Below are 15,630 nucleotides of genomic sequence, written 5' to 3' on the forward strand. Positions count from 1 at the left end.
ATGTTTCAGCCTAAATAAATGAGAAAATCACTACTGTAAAATGGGGATGAGGTAGATCATTAAAAAAAATTCTGAAAAGAATAACAGTAGAGAAATATCACAAAAATATACTGATTTGTACAGAAACTGGCATGGCAAGTAGCAGCAACAAGAAAGTTGCTGTCTCATTGCAGCATCAAGCTGGAAGTCAATAGTGTTACTGACTTCCAGCTTGATGCTGTGATGAGACATCAGGAGGAGGACGGAGCTCCGTCCTCTGGGCTGAATTCCAACCTGTTTGGGACCCCCCCCCAGGGGTTAAAACCACCCTGAAGAGGTGGTGAAATGGGGAAGATGCCTGTTGATCACAAGGTGGACAGCAGTTACCCATGTTTGATCCAGGAAACTCCCCAATCAACCAGCAGGCAGAAACAAGCAGCTGAATTACCCTGTTACCCCCAAAATAAGACCTAACCTGAAAATAAGCCCTAGTGTGATTTTTCAGGATGCTCATAATATAAGCCCTACCCCAAAAATAAACCCCAGTTAAGTGAAACCCCACCCTCCACTCTTGTGCAGCAATCAGAAGACGACATGACTATATTTGAATAAATGTAGATTGTTATACATTAAAAAAAATCCCCTGAAAAGAACAAAAATTAATATAAAACCCTGTCTTATTTTCAGGGAAACATGGTAGCTTGCTTGCAAGTCGATGGCAGCCAGCAAATGAAGAAGTGATAAATCAGCCAATTTAACATCATCGTTACCATTGGGTGAGATACAAAATCTTAACTATACTGCTCTGGACAGAATAATCCATTTAACAGAAGCGTCTCTTAGCCCTGACACTAAATAAAGCATCAGTGGATCTGGAGAAGGGGAAAGAGATGCAAAGAAAATAAATTAGACATTTATTAAACACTTAATTATACTTCAGGGAAGGAAGTTTGGTATTACTTTGGTGTTAAACTTAAGAAATTTTCCTCTTAAAATTATTTTAACCAAACAACGCTGGGAGTAAAACTGTGTTATGGCTATCTTACAGTGTAGGCAAAAGCCCAGAACATGACCTTGGATACTCAGACTTGTGATTCTGTTTTGACTTTCCTTTTTTCCCTGAGAACTGACTAAAACATAATTAACTTTGGAAAGTCTAATACAAACATCGAGTAAACAGAGCTGTCAACTTACATCTGAGACTAAATTCAAAATTAACCCTAAAGGTGATCAATTTACTAAAGTGGACTTATTGAAACAATTATTAATGGAACTGATCTGATTGCTCTAAGCTACTAGACATCTTTCACTTTAAATGCAAGTACTTGGCATCTTGGACATAATGCTACAAACAAGGGAAATTTGGGGATGAAACAAAATCCACCCTTCAAGCAATCTTAGAAATAGTGAGATCACATAACAAAGAGATGAAATCATTCAAGAAGCAACTAAAGATGTGAGGGTAGTGGGTAAAAGAAGGACTGGAGGAAATCAGAGGAGAAAATTTAGGAGATTTAGGGCCAAGGATAATTTTAGCTGTGTTAAGGGAAGATAAGGGGAGAAAATCAGCTGAATTTATTAAAAATAGCTGGAAGATCTATTGGGGATAGATCAAGTGTATCAAATGTTTTCAGATGATACAAGAGATGGCAGAATTTAGAGAGACAGAAACACGAATTGGGAAAAGGAAATAAGAGAAGGAGTTACTTAGAAAGATGAAAAAGGGAAAACGTTGGCCCTTAACGTTGAAAGCATGTATACACCTAACTTCTGGAACTGTAAAGGGGCATATAGTATATATATTTAAAAAGGGAATTAAACTGAAATAAGGGATCACTAATCAGGGCAAAGACATTAACATGGCGGTTTTTAAGGTAAATCGAAGCTAGATATAAGGATGGGGCAAAACAAATAGTACAATGAATCACATAGGCATCCTTCAGTCTAGAGAGACTATGGTAACATGCTCTGAATCTAGGAGTGTCCTCTCCAGAGCATGAAGCCCGGGTATAGTAATATGGAGGATAAGCTGTTACCCAAGCAGCAGATCCCCCCTCTCCACATTGCTGAAATGGTCCAATGGAAAGGCAAGAGCCAGTACGACTGGTTCCAGCAACGTTGCAGGAGTTGGCAGAATGACACGAGCTGCCTTCGGGACTCCAGCTCCGGATTTTGCCTCTAGGTTAACTCCTGAAACCTTTTCCATGAGTGGATATAGCCACAAGGCAGTGGAGGTTTGAAATTGGAGTTTTCCTTCTCCTAGATCGGCTGCCTTCAATGGCTGACGAGCCCCGCCTACCTGGCCTGCTCTTTAATAGCGCGAAAGTATGATCTGACCCTTAAAACCTTCCTGACTCCCAGGCTTATGCAAATCTAATTGGCTTTCCTATTTACCATATTAAGGCCAGAGATGGAATTTGAGAATTGCACGCGCCCAGGCCATGTGGTGAGGAGACAAAAAGAAAGCCCAGAAAAAAAAACCTCAGCAAAACATCCATTCAAACATACCTGGCCTTCACCCTCAGCCCAGCTTCCCAGGGAAAAGGGTCCAGGGTCCTCGCACACGCTCTTTTAAAGCAGAAAGCCCCACCCCCAGGCCATGTGGTGAGGAAACAAAAAAAAAAAAGCCCAGAAAAAAAAACCTCAGCAAAACATCCATTCAAACATACCTGGCCTTCACCCTCAGCCCAGCTTCCCAGGGAAAAGGGCTACAATGAATATAGATTAGATATGATATTGATATAGACATGATAGAAAATGTGGAGATACTATGAGAGCAATGCTATAATAGTAGCCAATATTGTACATTGGTGCCTCGCTTAGCAATGTTAATTCGTTCCGAAAAAATTGCTGCTAAGCGATTTCATCGCTAAGCGAAATGTGGTTTCCCATTGAAATGCATTGAAAACCGGATAATCTGTTCCAATAGGAATGAATTGCTGTCCTTAAGTGAAAATCGCCATAGAAAACATCTTTTTATTTATTTATATATATATATATATATATATATATATATATATATATATATATATATATATATATATATCCCGCCTATCTGGTCGTGTGAGGACCACTCTAGGCGGCTAGGTGACCGTGGTGGAGGCTTCCCCGGCGGGCGCTCGCTAAGCGAAACGCGGTTCCCCAATTGAAATGCATTGAAACCTATTCAATGCATCTCAATGGGGGGAAAAATACAACAACAAATTACAAAAGAGTCAGAACAAAGTCAAATTTGGTTAACAAAGGGTTTATTAAGTGCACTTTATGATTTCAAATATGAGGCTGTTTAAACCAGTGGTTCTTAACCTTTGTTACCCGGATGCTTTTGAACTGCAACTCCCAGAAACCCCAGTCAGGACAGCTGGTGGTGAAGGCTTCTGGGAGTTGCAGTCCAAAACTCAAGGTTAAGAACCAGTGGTTTAAACCATCGTTAAGCCAAACAGGGGACCCCAAATTTAATCGCTATGCGAAGCATGGTCCCAACCATCGCTAAGCGAAAATCGCCCATAGGGACCATCACTAAACAAAGCGCAAAAATACTCTGAAAAAGTCATCGTTAAGCGATTTTGTCGCTAAATGGAGCACCCATTAAGCGAGGCACCACTGTACACTAAAATGCACACATGAACAGTTTAAATGTTTGAAAAAAGTATAGATTTTGAAGAGACAACTAAGAAGACACCAAGATGCAAAAAACCAAATAATTACACTGATGCCTTGTATAACGAGTGCCCCGTTTAACAATGAATCCACATAGCAATGCGGATTTTGCGATTTTTCCCCATAGGCCCCATTTCCCCCCAGCTGACCGGCGGCGCTTCCGAGTGACCGTGGTGGAGGCTTCCCCGGCAGGCGCTTGGAAGCCAGCACTGCCCAGCTGGGGGGGAGAAGGTTGGAGCGCCCGCGGTGGACACTTCCCCGGAGGTTGCTCTGAAGCCTGTGCTGCCCAGCTGGGCGGCGCTGGCTTCAGAGCAACCTCCAGGGAAGCGTCCACCGCGGGTGCTCAGAAGCCAGCACCGCCCAGCTGGGGGGAAATGACCGCCCGCAGTGTTTTCGCGCCTCGCTTACCGTGGCAGCAAAAATGGGGCCGGATGGGGGATTCTTCGCTTACCGGTGAGTTTTTCCCCAATAGGAACGCATTAAACAGAGTTTAATACGTTCCTATGGGTTCCCCCCCCCCCGCATAGCGAAGAATCCGGATAGCGACGTTAATCCTGGAACGAATTAACGTCGCTATGCGGGGCACCACTGTATAAGCAACCCATGTAACACGACGTTTAACAAACATGAATTGAATGTAGATAGATTGAAAAACTAATTAATTTTTTTTTTAAAAAAAGAAAGCACACTAGTGAGAGTTCTTCTGACATAGCATACCTGTTACAGCTTAAAACTTTCTTTTGAATTTGGCTGCACACGAGTCAGCATAAAGCCTGGTCTTCATTATTCTGAATAGGTAAGTTTGGTTTGACCATGAAGGAAGGTCAAATGTTCTGGCTTCGAGTCACAGAAGTTCAACAGAAAACAAGTCATCCAAATAGAAAACTTCTGTGAAGAATTTCGAGACAGAAACGTTGATCTATCCATAGTTTGGCACTCAAAATAAGCTTGTAAATTACACATAGCACATATAGCATGAGAAGTGGAATTCATATTGTAACCTTCTTCAGGGTTTTCCAGGTAGAGAATACTCAGGAGTAACTTAGTATTCCCATCTTCTGGGGGCATTCTGGGACTACGCCACTTGCCCAAGGCAACACAGACTGGTTCTACTCACAGGAGGCACAATGGGGATTTGAACTCCCAGCCTCTAGCTCCACAGCCAGATACCTAAACCAATGAGCTATCTATTGGTCTCTTGCCAATGTCACTGACATCACTGCAAAATTCATCACCTACCTAGTTGTGGTACCCTTTTTCTAGAATTTTGTTTCCTAACAAGGTTTTCTTAGTACCTTCCTGAATCATTTTCAGATGAAGGCCTTTACTTTAAAAAGGCATTTTAGCTGGAGATATTTTCCTCTTTTCTTTCTCCTTTAATTTGTCTTCTATACTTGTTTTCAATAACTGATATGGAATATTATTATACACTTTCAATGCTATACAGGATGTATACATATCATATGTGGCTTATTGTAAATGATTTAGAGAGCCCTGCTGGTTGCAGTATGTATACTTAATAATTTAGCTAAATGATAAATTTTCTCTTATTGGGCTCCTTGGCCCAGTGACACTTGTGTTTATTTATGCTATTGATTCAGGAAAAAATGTACCGTATTTTTCGCTCCATAAGACACACCAATTTTTTAGGAGAAGAAAACAGGAAAATATAATCTGTTTTCTTCACTCCATAAGACGCACAGACTTTCTACCCCCCTGTTTTGTGGGAAAAAAGTGTGTCTTATGGTGCGAAAAATACGGTATATATATGTAATACCATTACTCTGAATATTAGGCACCTGCTTCCATTTAATCCTGGGTACAACACTCCAAGTCACCTTTGGGCGCATTTTTCAGAGGTTCATGTGTATAGTGCTACACATTACAAAAATCTAAATATTAAAAACTCTCCCCTTAATTTTACTGACCAAATATAATGGCACAGCTAAAAGCTTGGCTGAACTACCCTAGAAACATCTAGAAACCAAAACAGGAAGTTTAATCAAAATTGTAGCCACATCTGTGCTCCAGAGTAATTTGACTGCACCTAATTGTGACTTATTTTTTGCATTTATTTCTCATATTTACATTTTTTGGATAGATAAAACTTTTTTATGGTCAAAGATCAGCCACAAATAAAACATCGAAATATATAAATATACAGAAGTATACAAAAATATTTCTATTAACCTGCCTATCCCTGGCTTCTGAAGGTATTTACCTTCTACCTCTTACAAACCCATTTCCTGGGATAGCAGCCAGCCCTGTTACCTATGTGAAACTCTCTCTCCTCCCCTCTCTTTGTCCTCCAGAATTCTAGAGTCATTTGCCTCAGTCTAGAACAGGGTAAATGTATGCAACACGGCTCCTATTTCTTTAATAGTGATGCTAAAGACTGAAGTTTAACATATTTTTCCCACTCTTTCATTGACAAGCTATACCTATCAATACACATGTTTTCACGCAGCAGTTTAAAATAAATGATCTTGTCTTTTGCACCCCGTCTTTCCAGCCCCAGACATAATCCTCTATTTGCTTACTTCCCTAACCCTGTGCATATGACAGTACAGGACTAAAGTCTATATTAATAGCAACTGATTACAAAGGGCATTCAAATTTACCTCAAACAGTTGCATTTTAACTTAATCTACTTTCTTCTAAACCACTGATGGCATGAATTAAAAAAACACACACAAATAAGTCCGTATAAGAAGCAAACACACAAAATTCACGACATGCATTTTAAATGAAGTCTTCTAAAAAAATTTGCTGTGTTCGCTATTTGATAAGCCTGTCATTAGGAGGCAGCAGACAGCTCGAAATGTTTTCAAGAATGAAGACTGACTGGCTTGGGCTTCCTGATTGGATTGGAGATGAAGGGAAACAAGTAGAAGGGGGGAAAAAACGTTGGCAGTTCCTGAGAATCATTATTTTTTTACATCAACCCTAAAAGTATATAGTTCTCTTAATATGTTAACAAAACAAAGACTGCCATGAATGGCTTCTGCACATTTACAGAAACTATTCCATAACTTGCTTCAAACATAAGCCCTCACCCCACCCCGGGACTTGCTTGAACTTAATCAGTTTTGACATGACACTAATCTATTCTTCTTTGATGTGACAATAATGTATTCTGTGTATGCTACTACTGTCTAACGAAATATAGGAATCTGCTTTTTTTTCCTCAGTGGATCCAAAAACAAACCAGTACACCACAAAAATGGACTAAAGCTGAATGCAAATCATTCTGCTTCTCATTTGAAGAAGATATTTCAAACATATCCACATGTTATGTATGAATGGTACTAAAGAAAGATTTTTTTTGCAAGAATAGAAACCTTATCATGTTCTTCTCTGGTAATACAAATGAAACAAACCAAAGTTAAATAATAAATTCATGTGCAAAGTTTTTAGCATCACAGAACCTAAATGGTTTTCCCCCCAAAAGAACTAAAGTACTAAATGTCTTATCACAAAGGAAAGTATTTAAATATCTGCCTTATTACCAACAATTAGACTATGGACATAGATTTATTATTCTAAAGCTTACTGTAATAATCAACAAATGATTTTGTACTGAAGTGTAACAACCGCGTTTGTCATGTTTCTCCTCTACTATTACAAACAAGATAATACTGTACAATTCAAAGCTCAAATTGCTGCATAACATGTAGCAATCAAAATACCACCACAAACCGAGAACTTCCAAGTTACCTAAACTGCCCTACTCCAATTACTTACTAGGACTAAGCACAAAACAGTGATACAAAAAGAATGCACAAACTTACTGTTGTGATGTCCAGGTTGTCCTTTGGGATTGTGACTCAGCTGACAAAGAGAAAGCTGTTTGACAAAACAGGGAAACATTAGCCAATACGGAAAAGATTGGAAATCCAGCTTTGTTCAAGTATTTTTTCTTATACATTCTTCTTAAGTGAAGTAAATAAATCTACAGATTGCTTTAGAGGTATTCCCATAATATCCAAAGGATGCATTAGCTATCTTCAGCTGTTAAAGACAAATCCAAAATGATGAGGTCAGTCAGTCTTGCTTGTTAAGTTTGCTGGAAGAGAACAGGACTGAAACTCCAAAATATTTTAAATACATTACCCAATTATCTGCCTCTTCTCTTTCCCCTTCTGCCTCTCCATTCATATTTTTCTCTTCCCACCAAATGCATATGGTTTGTTTCTTCCTGTGCCCTGGATAAGGCCTGGCTTTGAAATATATTTCAGTCTCTCAACACAGACAGCTTTCACTGCATTTAGAGTCCCACCAAGGCCCGGCTTTAAAAGCTACTGATTCTTTTTTTCCCCTTCTTCTTTAGCTTTCCTCACAAAAGAAGGGTATTTTGTAAATTACCAGCTCGTTCAGATCAACAAAAGGTACTTTCATAGAAAGCCCCATTTGATTTTGCTCAAATTTGATTACAAGGATGGAGGAAAAAGGAAAGGAAGTCAAAAAAGAAAAACCCCAGATGGCTTTTTTCATTCATCTCAGTGAATGAGCTTTATCTGTGCCTTTTGAAACTGTAGCAGTGGAAAAGCATTTCTGTTGGCTTAAAAAACTTGACAAAAATTATTGGTTTGCCATTTCTCATGTAACTGCCATTGGGAACTGGATGAAAAGACTTTTTTTTCATGGGATCGCCTGCTTGGATCAAAATAATGGAGATTAGGTATTTCATTATAAATTACAGTGGGAGATAGAGAGAGGCTGTCATATTAATAGCAACCTGCTCGTGGTCTTCAGTGGTAGCTATTCTCCTAGACAAAGGACCAAGGGGGTTGTCTATTGAACTTGTGCTTTAAGGCCCGATCAATTTTCTATCATCAAGGCAAAAGGTGAGATGACGAACAAAAGAATTCACACATGAGTGACCTCATGAGCTGAGAGATAAAACAGCTTAAAGAAACAAAACACATCCTGAAATTATGGGTGATAAACTGTATAAAAGAAGGAGGAGGAGGAAAAAAAAGAGAGGGGTGGAGGGGGCAGAGAGTATGCATTGGACTATAATTCTTTCTTTTCTTAAGCATATGGACACATTAAAAGCTACTTGTTTTCAGGCACGCTATAATTGCAGCATTTGTTTTGAAGGGTTCTGACTTGAATCTTGCTGTGTACTCGGTCCTCAACAGGGTTCCCGTGATTTCATTCATGAGTAAGCATGCTATTGTGTGTGTTGCAGGATGCCCAAGAACCCACACAAAGGATTACTACTTATGCCAGCAACAACAGCAGCAGCAGCAATATTGGTATAAAAAGACTATACAAGATAGTCATTGCATTGCACCTTCATGCTGCGCCATTTGGAGAAAGTCTTCTTAAACAAGTGGACAAACTTAGAACCATGCATCATACTCCTTTACTAGTTCATGGACATGTTCCCAGGACCCATATAAACAGGCTCTATAGCCAAGCACATCTTTGGTAAAGGTAAAGGTTCCCCTTGACATTTAGTCCGACTCTAGGGGGCGGTGCTCATCCCCGTTTCCAAGCCATAGAGCCAGCGTTTGTCTGAAGACAGTTTCCGTGGTCACGTAGCCAGTGCAACTAGACACAGAACGCCCTACCACCGAGGTGGTACCTATTTATCTACTCACATTTTACATGCTTTCGAACTGCTAGGTTGGCAGGAGCTGGGACAAGCGACGGGAGATCACTCTGTCGTGTGAATTTGATCTTACGACGGCTGGTCTTCCGACCTTGCAGTACAGAGGCTTCTGTGGTTTAACCCGCAGCGCCACCACGTCTCTAAGCACATCTTTACTATTGAATTATTTATACATTTGTCACCAAATACCCCAGGACTGGGAAACATATCTGAGATCCCAATAAACTACTGCCAGTAGTCTGACACAGTACTGTGGAATAGTTGAGACTAGAGATGGGGGTATTCGTATATGAATATCCCCGCACAGGTGGTGTGGGGATATTCATATATCCCCACACCACCTGTGGGGATATCGGCTTCCTGTAACTTGAGCCCATTATTGCATGTCCTGCACTCTGGGATGATCGAGAACAGATTCTGCCCCTCCTCTGTATGACAGCCTTTCAAATATTTGAAAAGTGCTATCATATCACCCCCTCAGTCTTCTTTTCTCAAGGCTAAACATGCCCAATTATTTCAGCTTTTCTTCATAAGGCTTGGTTTTCAGCCTCCTGATCATCCTGGTCGCCCTTCTCTGAACTTGTTCCAATTTGTTAACATCATCTTTGAAATGTAGTGTCGAGAACTGGATACAATACTCAAGGTGAGGCCTAACCAGTGCTGAATGGGGGGGGGGGGACTACCACCTTGCAGGATTTGGAAACTATACTTCTATTAATGCAGCCTAAAATACCATTTGCCTTTTTTGTAGCCACATCACACTGTTGGCTCATATTTAGCTTATGATCTACAACAATTCCAAGATCCTTCTCATTCGTTGTTTTGCTGAGCCAGGTATACCCTATCTTGTAATTGTGCAATTGGTTTCTTTTTCCAAGGTGCAGTACTTTGCACTTATCCCTGTTGAATTTCATTCTGTTGCTTTCGGCCCAGTGTTCCATCTTATCAAGGTCATTTTGAATTTTGTTTCTGTCTTCTAGGATATTAGCTCTTCTGCCCAATTTTGTATCATATGTGAATTTAACAAGCATTCCCTGCACTCTCTCATCCACTCCATCATACAACCTAAGTCCATCTTTCTGCCTTTGTGTTTGGCATCCTTCATGATTGCTTGCTTGTTGACCAGTGTGTGGGAGTACCCCTCTTTGCAATCAAGCGTCTGCCTCTTTGCCCTGGCTTTTGAAAAGTTTAGGACCTTCAAGGTCTCTCAGGGCCGAGTCAGCTGATTCAAGCTGCCCTCACCCTCAGTTGGCTAGCTGCCTGGAGAAGGAAGCTATATAAACTGATTCACTATAGGGGGCAAGTCTACCAATGGCCAGGGTTGCCACCCAGGGCAGCAACACCAAAGAGAGTTGACCCTTTGGGGGTTGCCACTTCAGGGCATTCAATAGAGGAAGGGGCAGGACCCCTGTTTAATTGAATTGAGAGCCAGTTGCTTGATATTGCTTGCTCTTTTAATACTGAAGAACTATCATAAATAATCTAGGAGTGGGAGGACATTGTTTCAAGGAGGAGAGGGTTCTGAAGGGAAGCAGTCTTCAAAAATGTAGAAAATAGAAAGATACATAGTGGGGAGAGGTAGTTATATCATCATAAAAGAGGGGATAGAAAAAGTGTTTTGGTTTTCCCCAAACTCTCTCCCAGTCTGGTCTGGACAGCTGTGGTGATGGTCCCTCTGGTCAAAGAATGCTGTTGCTGAATGCCTTGCCAACAACCATTGAAAATTTGATCCTAGGTAAGCATGTTGACCTGATTGGATGGATCCAGGTGAGTAAAGATCTCCATGTTCTGCCCATCACAATACTCTGTGCAGCAGCAAGTAAGACCTGGAGGGAGGGGATGGGAAGTTGCAGTGGTTTACTGTGATTCAGTTTCTTCTACCAGGAGTCCTATCCCAAAGTATGCTGGGTATGAGAGTTTATACTGAAAGTGGAAGCTTGGAAAAGAATACAGATTTTGTTGGTGTCATCACCAACTGTTGAACAGTTCCCCTGCCTAAGCTAGATGCACTGCTCTCATGATTGCTGTTAGAGTTTATTCGGTTTTGATACTGGGAGCAACATTCATGTTGAAACCATGCTGTCAAGAATGGTTCAGGACCATGTCTGTAATGATAACCATGGGGCTGTCCTAAATAATATCTGGCCCTATTGATGAAGTACAACACAATCTGGACCTGGTTTTCTGTGATGGACAGAACGAATGTGATCTGCTTGTGGAAGAACTCATAATAACTCCGTTATCATGGACACATCACTACCTGACATGGTTTAGACTCACTAGAATCCATAACCTCTGCACAGGTGGTAGACCAGTTTGCTCCAAGAGGCTGAGACAGGTCTTGGAGACCTTCCTGTTGTCTTGCAATCCTACTTAAATCCTGGTTGATCTCTAAAATGGTGAAATGACCAAGGTGGATTACACAATTGCTCCTAAGTGTCCCATTCTGTTAAATCAGGCTTCTCTAGTTTAATAAGGAACTGTTGGCGATGAAGCCAATGTGAAAGAGACTAGAGCAGCAATGGTCTGTTCCATATCATATAGTGATGGTAGTGAAGAAGTATTTTTCTTTACCAGCTTTGCAGCTGCACAGAGTCATCCAGAATAAACTGTTTTGAGTGGTCAGAGACCAACTACAATTTTGCCCACAAGATCAAGTCCACTGTGAATAATTCACACAACAATATATTGGAACCACAAAACGCAGCATCCATATCAGAATGAAAGAATATGAAAGACACTGCAGACTAAAACAACCAGAAAAATCAGCAGTAGCTGAACATGCCCTGAAACTAACGGGACATGAAATCTTATTTCAAAACACAGAAGTACTGGACAACACCAGTAATCATTATGTTAGACTAGACAGGGAAGCCACTGAAATCCACAAACACCAGTACAACTTCAACAAAAAAGAAGGAAATCTTTAAAAAATCAACACAGCCTGACTCCCAGCACTGAAAAATACAGCCTGCAAAAAGGTCAATGAACGCTACCCAGCCACAAGGACTGGTGATCACTGCACACCAAAGACTAGCTAATGTCACCCATCAATTACAGTGACAGATCATCTTCCCCCTTATCACAACAAAACACCCATAACCAAAAACACCCTGATCACAGGAAACACCCAATCTCCTAAAAAGAACAAAAACCTGATCCCACAGCTACAGATACTCAAAATACCACACACTACACCAGAACACAGACAGAGTTCTAACTCCTGTCCTCTGAAGATGCCAGCCACAGAGACTGGTGAAACATTAGGAAGAAAAACCTCCAGAACACAGCCAAACAGCCTGAAAAACCCACAACAACCATCAGATCCCAGCCGTGAAAGCCTTCAAGAACACAATTCACACAACACTTTGCAAGTAAAAATCACTCAGGTCCTCTCTGAATTGGATGTTGGAAATAATGAAGGTCCTGTGGATGTAACCTTGGTCTCTGCATGCTCAATATTAATGAAACCATTTTGATTTGTGGAATCTGCAGATGTGGATGGAATCTTTGGAGAGATAAAAACCACAATTTATATTCTGTATCCTTTCACTTCACATATTATAACAGCCATTAGAGGGGGCTGGCTGAGTGGGGAAGGGATGTGATAAATGCCTCATTGGAGCAGGTTAAATTCTACCCACTTCAAGAAGACATTTGTTTCAAAAACTTCATTTTTTGGTAAGGTTCTGGAAAGGGTGGTGCCTTATCAGTGCCAAGAGTACCAGGATGAGATAAATTATTTAGATCCATTTCAATTGGGCTTTAGGCCTGATGAGGGGACAGAGTGTTTTGATCACCTTGGTGGGCAATCTACAGTGGGAACTAGAGAGGAGTGTGCCCCTGTTGACTTTGATGGACCTCTCAGTGGCTTTCAATACAATTGATCATAGCATCTTTCTGGGCCATATGTCTGGGATGGGACTTGGAGGCATTGTGCTACAGTGGTTCCAATCCTTCCTGAAGGGGGCAACCCTGAAGCTGGTGCTGAGGACTCCTTTTCAAAGCCTTGGCTATAGCGCTACAGGTGATAGTTAATCCCTATACCATTTAACATTTGTATGAAATGGCTTGGAGAAGTTGTCCATAGTTCGGTGGTTCAGTGTCACTACTATGTAGATCAGATAACATGGATTCAATCTGTGTTGAATGGGGCTATACTCCCTCTGAAAACTCAGAACTGTAACTTGGGTATAATTCTGGACTCCTCTCTGAATCTGGATGTCCATGTCTCAATGGTGATCAGAAGTACATCTGCACAATTAAAAATAGTGCATCATGTGACTTGGCTATGGCAACACTTCTTGATTACTTCCCATTTGGATTACTGAACTGTGCTCTATGTGGTGCTGCCTCTGAATTTTGGAATCTCCAACTACTGCAAAGTGCTACAGTCAAATTGTTGATGGTAGCAGGATTGTATAACCCCCTTCCATGTTATAACAGCTTCACTGTATGCCAATTCACTTCTAGGCCCTGTTCAAAGTGTTGGTCATAACCTTTAAAGACGTTTAGAGGGCAGGTCTATGTTACTTGGAACACAATATCTCCTTGTACAATTAAGATCCTCAGGCAAGTGCCTTCTCAATCAAGTGCCAATAGAGTTATCTATATTTTGACTAGTCTTTTGCAAGGGCATAAGAAATATACCCTACAGGGTATTGTGTAACATCAAGTGACCCTGGCAAAAAAAGGGGCAAACTCTGCAAGATTTTTAACTTCTACACAAGAGCACAAAGACCAGCTAAAGCATTCTCAACAAAATGATGGACTTTGTATAAAAAAAACTTCTACATTGCCTTAAAACCTTTGTTTTCTGCAAAAAAATCAATTTTTCTTCACAAAATACAAGGTTTTGTGGGAACAGCCCACAATTTGTTTGGGGGGAAAGGGCCAAAATGCCAAAAATCTTGTAAGTCTGCTTAAAGGAGAGAAAATTCTGAACTCACCCCAACTTCCAACAGCTTCAATTCAAACTTATACAATATGACCCTTCACCTCTCATTTTAGAACACAAAAGACAGGGCCATAATCTTTTTCTTTAAAATCACTTTAAAAAGTACGAAATAATTGGGTATAAGAATATATCACCATCATTTGCCTTCAGCTGATTTAATGTTATGCTTTATGCAACGGGCAAAAAGAAAGTGTTCAGGCAATTCAAGTACTCTTATATCTATATTATCCTCATTTATGTGTATTATCCTAATCCTTACAATGGATGATGAACACTTTAAGGACAGTGGTGCTCAATTTCTAATAGAAAAATAGAACCTCTTTGTCATCAGATAAGAAAGGATCCCACAAGTACCACCACAATTATCTAGGTAAGTGTTTTTGTCTTCTGACATTTTACAGTCTATTGCAATATAACACATTCAAAATTTCTTTTGAGATGTAAACCAAGACTGTGCTCTTTTTCTGTCTCATTTTGTTGGGTTCATATGAGCAAGTGAAATTTTTAATAGAAAGCAGTATATATTATTAATTTAGAAAAAAGCCCTTTTCCAGATGAAGTACCAGTGGTGATATATTGTATAGGTGCCTCTTCTGTGCACGCTAAGAAGCTGCATGCTTTGGTACAAAGTGGATAGGACATTACTTATATGAATGAAATTAACATGTCTCTAACAAATGTAAACAGTTGTGGGCCCATCAAGCAGAATTTTTGTCAATGAGAAAGAGATAGAGTTTAACCCCTTCCCTTCTGCTCTGGTTTTTATTACCAGCAGGTGTTATTTACATAAAGAGGAAAGCTTCCATTGGTGTCAAAGGGGTATAATTTTCACAGGGATCATAGCAAGAAACTTAACTTCTTCCTGTAGTTCAGTGGCTCCAATCTTGCTTGCAGAGGGGCATCTAGTTTGTACATATGAATTGCTGTTTTGTAAATTTAAAACACATTATTTGCAGGAAATCTTGAGATACTGGTTGTTGGACTTCTTTGTTTTTAATTAATGTAAGCAAACTCTAATTAGGCTATCCCTGAATTCCAGCAACCTATGCATTAATCAAACATGAACATATTTAAAGTTCCCAATTAAATAGTGAATTTTTCTCTGCATTTCCTCAATTCCATTTATTTTGTTCTTTGTTCTTTGCTTACACCTATTCCATATATAGATCTTTTCTTTGTGTCATACTTCTGTTTTAATATATCAGGCAAAAACAAAAGAACGATAACAAATAAAGAAGACAAAAATGTTATGGCAGCTTAAAAACGAACTGTTATATTTTAATGTGAGCTTCTGTGGACAAGTTCACCTCCTCAGACAATTGGTTTTACTTTTATCACTTACGGATGTACATAATATAACAAAAAAAGAAGATAATTAAAATGGCACATCTGAACTAATGGTGAAATACAGGAG

At 40.0% G+C, this 15,630-nt stretch overlaps 1 protein-coding gene across 1 annotated transcript in view; it reads right to left on the reverse strand.

Moving 5' to 3' along the window:
• Window positions 1-15,630, reverse strand: part of LOC144587767 (uncharacterized) — a 570,285-nt gene that overhangs the window by 486,650 nt on the left and 68,005 nt on the right. The window contains exon 3 of the mRNA XM_078389015.1: window positions 7,431-7,485. Within this exon, the coding sequence (XP_078245141.1) occupies window positions 7,431-7,485 (55 nt within the window). The remainder of the gene's footprint in view (window positions 1-7,430; window positions 7,486-15,630) is intronic.

The sequence above is a fragment of the Pogona vitticeps genome, chromosome 3 (assembly GCF_051106095.1).
Source record: "Pogona vitticeps strain Pit_001003342236 chromosome 3, PviZW2.1, whole genome shotgun sequence".
NCBI lineage: Eukaryota > Metazoa > Chordata > Lepidosauria > Squamata > Agamidae > Pogona > Pogona vitticeps.